Consider the following 8,159-nt stretch of genomic DNA (forward strand, 5'->3'; position numbering starts at 1 on the left):
ATTGTCTGAACAATCAGCCTCAACCTTTAAAATGCTGCTGCTCACACAGATCTCTCCAATGAATGGAGGTTGTGGGAAGGTGAAGGAAGCATGGAGAGGTCAGGAACAGAAGTTGGGTTTTGGAGAAACACCATCAGTGCTCTGCAAGCAAAGTAGCTGATGGAGAGGCAGGAGCTTGGTGAACAGATAGATGTGATTGTGGACAGCGAGGAAGAAGGAGAAGATGTGGGAATTGGGAAGATGTTTGTTGAGGAAGAATGGTGTCAGACATGATAAAGAAGAATCTGGATCAATAGGAATCCCTTGCCTTTTGGCAGATCCATTTCTGGTTTCAGGTTGGGGCAGAAAGGAGTTGGGTGCAGTTGAATCAGTGAAGGTAACCTGTAGTGGACTTGTGATGTTTGTGTTTCTTCTTATTAGAGGGAGCAGGTTCTCTGTGTCACTCAACTTGGGTCATGATCTGTTTCTTGCTTTGCTTTTACCAACAGGATGTAATGTAAAAATCTTCCCAGTGTGAAGTAGTTCTTAATTGTTGTGATTGTGAAGTCATGTAAAACGTTTCAGTGCGAAAATGTAGCATCCAAGTCTTTGCCATCGCTGTTAATTCTCTCCTCACATCAACCCTCAGCACTTTGATGAGCAAGTCCGGGTGTTTATATGCTGACCTCACACCTCAACAAGCTTCTGATTGGTCAGAGTCAATACCCTTGGCCACCATTGATTGGCAGATGTGTGAAGCAAATGTGCGTGCCCACAGAACCGTTTGTCGAGGTCAGGGGACACAGGTTACATAAAGAGATGCGCATGCAATTATTGTTTTGAACATTTCCACGCTGGGAGAGATTTTACATCATGATGTACAATCAGAAAACAATCAGAACGGTTGGACTTTTTCACACTGGGAAGATTTTTACATGACACAGAGCACCATTGAAAGATTGAGTTCTGGGCTAGTGATAAGTGTGGAGGTGGAGCAATTGAAGTTTAAATACCTGGTGTTTGTGATGCCCGCCGTTTGGTGGGACGTTGATCCGGTGGGGGGAGTGGTGAAAGAGTCATTGTCAGTCCTTTTGAGTTTTGAGTCTATATTAGTTATCATGTTAGAGCTTTTGTGCAGAATCCACTGTACTGTTTCAGGTGCAACGTTCATGGTCATGTTGCAGCAGTGTGTAGGAGGGAGATTCCAAGATGTGTGCAGAAGGGCATGGGACAGAGGATTGTGTAGTTTTGCTGGATAAAGTTGTGTCTAGGGGTGCTGATGTTGTTGGAGATCGTAAGTGTCAGGTGCGAGAGAGGCAGGTTGACTTGACCAGAGTCAGAGTGGTGCAGAGGGTGTCGTATGCTGAGGCAATGAAGGAAGTGGAAGAGGATGGATGAAGGGTGAGGGATCCCAGTGAGTAGTAGATTTGTGCCAGCACAGGGGGATAGGGCAGTGAGTGAGTTATGCTTCAGTAAGGTTGTCTTAGCGTTCATAGCATTGGTTATCAACTGTACCATAGAAATGGAACGTAAATTATAGAGAATAGCTGTCGAGGTGGCAGCTGCAGAGAAGTATTTGGGTATATGAGATTTCACCTATGAAGAGTTGCAGGGTGTGTTGAGTGGTGGTGTCCCGTCCTCCCAGGTCGTTGGCATGGTGCAGGAGTCGATAGGGTCAAAGTAGTGGAAATGGGGTAGTGGGTTTTAATGGTTAGGTAGAAGCTGAAGAGAAGTACCTGGTGTATGAGGTTTTACACTAGAAGAGTTAATGGGGTGATTTTAATTTGTATGAAATAGTGGTATGTAGGGTTAGTTGATGGGGAAAGTTTGTCCTTTTAGGAACAGGAATAATAAAGATAATTTAATGTAGATTTTGTAGGCCGTGACTGGCCTTACAATTTAGTCAGTAGGGGGTGGTGTATACACCTTTAAATGTGATGTGATCCTCTAACCCAATCCCAAAGAAGAAGAGCTCTTCAACTACAGTTTCCCTGAGGGACCAATAGTCTGTTTGCATAGAGAGGACACTTTGCATTGACAGCACATGCTTCAGTGCTCTGGGAGTGTTTATAGCCCTGTGAGTTTAACACTTCATGACTGAGATCTGTTCTTCATGACAACAGAACCCACAACAACCATGACTTTTATCACCATCTTCTTCTGGACACTTGTTTTCTACATACAAGGTTACAATTTTCAGAATGTATTGTTGAAAATGAATTAAATCTACAGTGTTTACATGTACAGTATATCAATGTTAATATTTCTATTCAGAACTATTCATTACTATATGTAATATTTAATTCATATAAATGTTTTTACTATATTTTTCAGAATCCAGAGGACAGTACGTTGTGACACAGACTCCGGCAGTGAAAGCTGTTCTCCCAGAACAGACAGTCTCTCTGAACTGTAAAACCAGCAGTGATGTTTACAACAATAACTATCTAGCCTGGTACCAACAGAAACCTGGAGGAGCTCCTAAACTCCTTATTTACTATGCTACAACACTTCAGTCTGGGACTCCATCTAGATTCAGTGGCAGTGGATCTGGGAGTGACTTCACTCTGACCATCAGTGGAGTCCAGGCTGAAGATGCAGGAGATTACTACTGTCAGAGTTTACACTGGCCTGATAGCACTCGGTGGTTCACACAGTGATACAGAGACGTACTAAAACCTCCCTCAGTCAGACTGCACAGTGACAGTACTGATACAGCTGGGACCTACTGCAGGTGCTGAGGGAGGACGAGACAGTGACATGGAACAATGGTCACTAGAGGAGATGAACTGTGACATGTGACAATAATAGAAAGCAATCATTCAGATCACATGACCATCCTCATCATCATCATCATGGTTATGACATAGTTTTTGTCATGTCCTTTAAGTAGTACTTCAAAGTTTTTTTACTTAAGTACTTTATACCACTGACTAGGCCTAATCAAAAATTGCTTTCAGAAGAAGCCTTTGACTCTCCTCCTGAACTGTAACCATAGGCCTACACAGCACAGCCATTGGTTAGCCAGCACACAACACGTTTTTGATCAGCAAGCATAGAGAAGGCCGGGGCTCAGGTTTGAAATATCCATTGCGATGTGTAATGCAGCCTAGTTTATTTTACACCATCCCAACAGCTATCTTAGAAACATAACTTTGTGCTGTGCTTCTCTGAGCATACACTTTGTAGCCTATAGCCTCTAGGCTAGGGATCATTTCATTGAGACCACACTAAATAGCCTATAGACGCACTTGATTATGAGGGGTGGCATCGGACACACAACGATATATTGTAAAGCCTAATAAGCAACTAATTCTAAAACACTGAGAAATACACACATTTTATAAAATGCTAATTACATGATCCTCCCCTGGACTAAATTGAGAAAAAAAGAATACTAAACCCTCCCCTTGAGATAAATTTAAAAAGCATGAACCCATTTTCCTCCAGGTACCCATTCTGTACATTTCGATCCGTCCCTTACAATGAACTACTGGTTGATGACAACGCAGTTAGAACATAAATAATTAAGCAATGACATTTAGGTCTGATAGTTTTAAAAGAAACTGTGAATCAGGCTTTATTAATATATGTCTATACCATTCAACATGTACAACTAAAGTTGAAATATTGAAAGAGACAACTAAAATATTTGTTCCAAAGGGAAAACTTTATTTTCATAAAATCTTCAAAGCAAACATTCCTACAGTATCTGATAGAAATAAAACAGAACTCATCAAATTTAGCACTGATACAACCTCAGTCTACAGAGAAGATTGACACATGAACTCAAGCAAAGCCCCCCGTTGCTCGACATGTCAGTGATCAAAATACAGAACATCTGATCTCAGAACAGAGTCAAAGCAGAGGAACCAGCAGCCTCTCTCCACAGGGTTGTGTGACTGAGGAGTCCTACCCAGAACAGTCAGCCTTCCTCGGGGTCTTGGTGACTGGAGTCTGGGATTTCTGCTGGGCTTCACAGGTCACCTCTCCTGCCCTGGTCCACTCCAGGCCAGTGAGAGTCAGGGTGCTGCTCCAGCTGTACAGGCCATCCTTCTCCAGGACCCTAGAACTGGTCTTCTGGTTGTTGCTGGTCCCGTCCACTTTCCAGCTCAAGGTCCAGTCTGAGGGGAAGCCCTTGTTGGCCAGACACGTCAGTGTGGCTGTTATTGTACTGGACAGTTCCTCTCTAGCGGGGGGCAGGACAGTGAGGGTGGGAGCACTGTTACCTGGAACAAACAGAACACATCAACTGCATCAACTATGTCCAAAAGATTTATAAAAGCAATAGATATACAAATATATTGATTTGGAAATGCCTTCTAAATATAGTGTAGTTAGATTGATAAAAGATTTGAAGAAAACACAAACCATAATATGATAGATATACAATGCAGATTTATGAATAATATGAGTCAAGTGTAAGTGTTTAACTTTAGCATTACTAGTATGTCAGATATCTTAGGATTGTTTCTGATCAGAATACTCTTTTTTTATTTTTATAAAAGATTTGAAGAAAACACAAAATGATAGATATACAATGCAGATTTATGAACAATATGAGACAAGTGTAAGTGGTTAACTAGTATGTCAGATATCTTAGGATTGTTTCTGGTCAGAATAAATTTTACCCCCTTTTCTCCCCAATTTCGTGGTATCCAATTGTTTTTAGTAGCTACTATCTTGTCTCATCGCTACAACTCCCGTACGGGCTCAGGAGAGACGAAGGTTGAAAGTCATGCGTCCTTGGATACACAACCCAACCAAGCCGCACTTCTTAACACAGCACGCATCCAACCCGGAAGCCAGCCACACCAATGTGTCAGGGGAAACACCGTGCACCTGGCAACCTTGGTTAGCGTGCACTGCGCCCGGCCCGCCACAGGAGTCTCTGGTGCGCGATGAGACAATCCCTCCATAACACGGACGACGCTAGGCCAATTGTGCTTCGCCCCACGGACCTCCCGGTCGCGGCCGGTTGCGACAGAGCCTGTGCGTGAACCCAGAGTCTCAGATGGCACAGCTGGCGCTGCAGTACAGCGCCCTTAACCCCTGTGCCACCCGGGACGCCTCTGATCAGAATACTCTTAACATCTCCAGTATATTAAGATAATCCAACAGGTTGTATAAAAACATTGTCACGTTCTGATCTTAGTTCCATTGTTTTGTCTTTGTTTTAGTATGGTCAGGGCGTGAGTTGGGGTGGGCAGTCTATGTTCCTTTTTCTATAATTTGTGATTTCTGTGTTTGGCCTGGTATGGTTCTCAATCAGAGGGAGCTGTCAATCGTTGTCCCTGATTGAGAACCATACTTAGGTAGCCTGATTTCACTTTTGAGTTGTGGGTGATTATTTTCCGTGTCAGTGTTTGTTCCACATGGAACTGTTTCAGTTTTGTTATTTCTCTGTGGCCAATGTGAGTAAAACATTTACACGTGTTAACCCTCGCAAAGCTGCCGGCCCAGACTGCATCCCTAGGTGCGTCCTCAGAGCATGCGCAGACCAACTGTCTAGTGTGTTTACAGACATATTCAATCAATCCCTATCCCAGTCTGTTGTCCCCACATGCTTGAAGATGGCCACCATTATTCCTGTTTATAAGAAAGCTAAGGTAACTGAACTAAATGACTATCACCCCATAGCACTCACTTCTGACATCATGTAGAGCTTTGAGAGACTTTGACACCCTAGACCCACTCCAATTTGCCTACCGCCCCAATAGGTCCACAGACGATGCCATCACACCGTCTGGACAAGAGGAATACCTATGTAAGAATGCTGTTCATTGACCACAGCTCAGCATTCAACACCATAGTACCCTCCAAACTCATCATTAAGCTTGAGAGCCTGGGTCTCGACCCCGCCCTGTGCAACTGGGTCCTGGACTTTCTGACGGGCAGCCCACCAGGTGGTGAAGGTAGGAAACAATATCTCCACTCCGCTGATCCTCAACACTGGGGCCCCACAGGGGTGTGTTCTCAGCCCTCTTCTGTACTCCCTGTTCACCCATGACTGCTTGGCCATGTACGCCTGCAACTCAATCATCAAGTTTGGAGATGACACTACAGTGGTAGGCTTGATTACCAACAATGACGAGACAGCCTACAGGGAGGAGGTGAGGGGCCTCGGAGTGTGGTGTCAGGAAATAACCTCTCACTCAACGTCAACAAAACAAAGGAGATGATCGTGGACTTCAGGAAACAGCAGAGGGATCACCCCCCCATCCACATCGACGGGACCGAAGTGGAGAAGGTGAAAAGTTTTAAGTTTCTCGGCATACACATCACAGACAAACTGAAATGGTCCACCCACACAGACAGCGTGGTGAAGAAGGCGCAACAGCGCCTTCAGGAGGCTGAAGAAATTTGACTTGTCACCAGAAACACTCACAAACTTTTACAGATGCACAATCAAGAGCATTCTGTTGGGATGTATCACCGCCTGGTATGGCAACCCCAGAGGGTAGTACGGTCTGCACAACGCATCACAACAAGCTACCTGCCCTCCAGGACACCTACAGCACCATATGTCACAGGAAGGCCAAAAAGATCATCAAGGACAACAACCACCCGAGCCACTGCCTGTTCACCCTGCAATCATCCAGAAGACGAGGTCAGTACAGGTGCATCAAATCTGAGACCGAGAGACTGAAAAACAGCTTCTATCTCAAGGCCATCAGACCGTTAAACAGCCATCACTAACATAGAGAGGCTGCTGCCAACATACAGACTCAATCTCTGGCCACTTTAATAAATGGATCACTAGTCACTTTGAATAACGCCCCTTTAATAATGTTTAAATGTCCTACATTACTCATCTCTTATGCAAATACTGTATTCGATACCATCTACTGTATCTTGCCTGCGCCGCACGGCCATCGCTCATCCATGTATTTATATGTACATATTCTTCTTCATCCCCTTACACTTGTGTCTATAAGGTAGTAGTTTTGGAATTGTTAGCTAGATTACTTGTTGGTTATTACTGCATTGTCGGAACTAGAAGCACAAGCATTTCGCTACACTCGCATTAACATCTGCTAACCATGTGCATCACCAATGACATTTGATTATATCTGATCATCATCAGAATAATAATATAATGGTGGTGTGACATAAAAGTTACCATACATTAGTTATCTGAGTAAACAGTTGCTGTTTGATAGAAAAGCTGTGACATGAAGGATAAAATACTCCAATAACTGGAACCTACTTGAAAACTGAAATAGATTTGAAACATTAATTTGCATAATGCATCTGCTCCACTGCTCTAATAGTATTTATATCCCTGTGAGTTGAACACTTCATGACTAAGAGCTGTTCTTCATGACAACAGAACCCACAACAACCATGACTTTTATCACCATCTTCATCTGGACACTTGTTTTCTGCTTTCAAGGTTACAGTTTTCAGAATTCATTGTTTGAGATTAATTTAATCTATAGTGTATACATGTAGAGTATATCAATGTTAATATTTCTATTCAGAACTATTCATTACAATATGTAATATTTCATTTATATAAATGTTTATTTTTGTCTTTTTCAGATGCCAGAGGACAGTACGTTGTGACACAGACTCCGGTAGTGAAAGCTGTTGTCCCAGGACAGCCAGTCTCTCTGAACTGTATAACCAGCAGTAATGTGTATTCTAATAATCGCCTAGCCTGGTACCAACAGAAACCTGGAGGAGCTCCTAAACTCCTTATTTACCTTGCTACAACACTTCAGTCTGGGACTCGATCTAGATTCAGTGGCACTGGATCTGGGAGTGACTTCACTCTGACCATCAGTGGAGTCCAGGCTGAAGATGCAGGAGATTACTACTGTCAGAGTTTCCACTATCCCAATAGTAAACATGTGTTCACACAGTGATACAGAGTCGTACAAAAACCTCCCTCAGTCAGACTGCACAGTGACAGTACTGATACAGCTGGGACCTACTGCAGGTGCTGATGATGAAGAGACAGTGACATGGAACACTGACTGAACTAAAATACACTGAGATAAATATATCAGTGATGCTGACTATAATGTCAACTTATCCACCTTCATGTTAAATCATTCCTGAACTGACAACACCCATAGGTCCAGACTACATAAATATGCCTTCCCTTTTGCTGTGGCTAACAAACCTTTTATTAACATTTCAGACAATAAATTGAATAGACTCCATCTATGTGA

General features: G+C 43.2%; 1 gene segment (V, D, J or C); it reads right to left on the bottom strand.

Annotated features, from left to right (window-relative positions):
- Nucleotides 1–3,891: 3,891 nt before the first annotated feature.
- On the bottom strand, nucleotides 3,892–6,001 carry LOC139379593 (Ig kappa-b4 chain C region-like). The segment is given in 2 exon segments: nucleotides 3,892–4,208; nucleotides 5,944–6,001. Coding segments are annotated over 2 exon segments (375 nt in total).
- Nucleotides 6,002–8,159: the final 2,158 nt, after the last annotated feature.

Source organism: Oncorhynchus clarkii, chromosome 21 (assembly GCF_045791955.1).
Source record: "Oncorhynchus clarkii lewisi isolate Uvic-CL-2024 chromosome 21, UVic_Ocla_1.0, whole genome shotgun sequence".
Classification (NCBI taxonomy): Eukaryota; Metazoa; Chordata; class Actinopteri; order Salmoniformes; family Salmonidae; genus Oncorhynchus; species Oncorhynchus clarkii.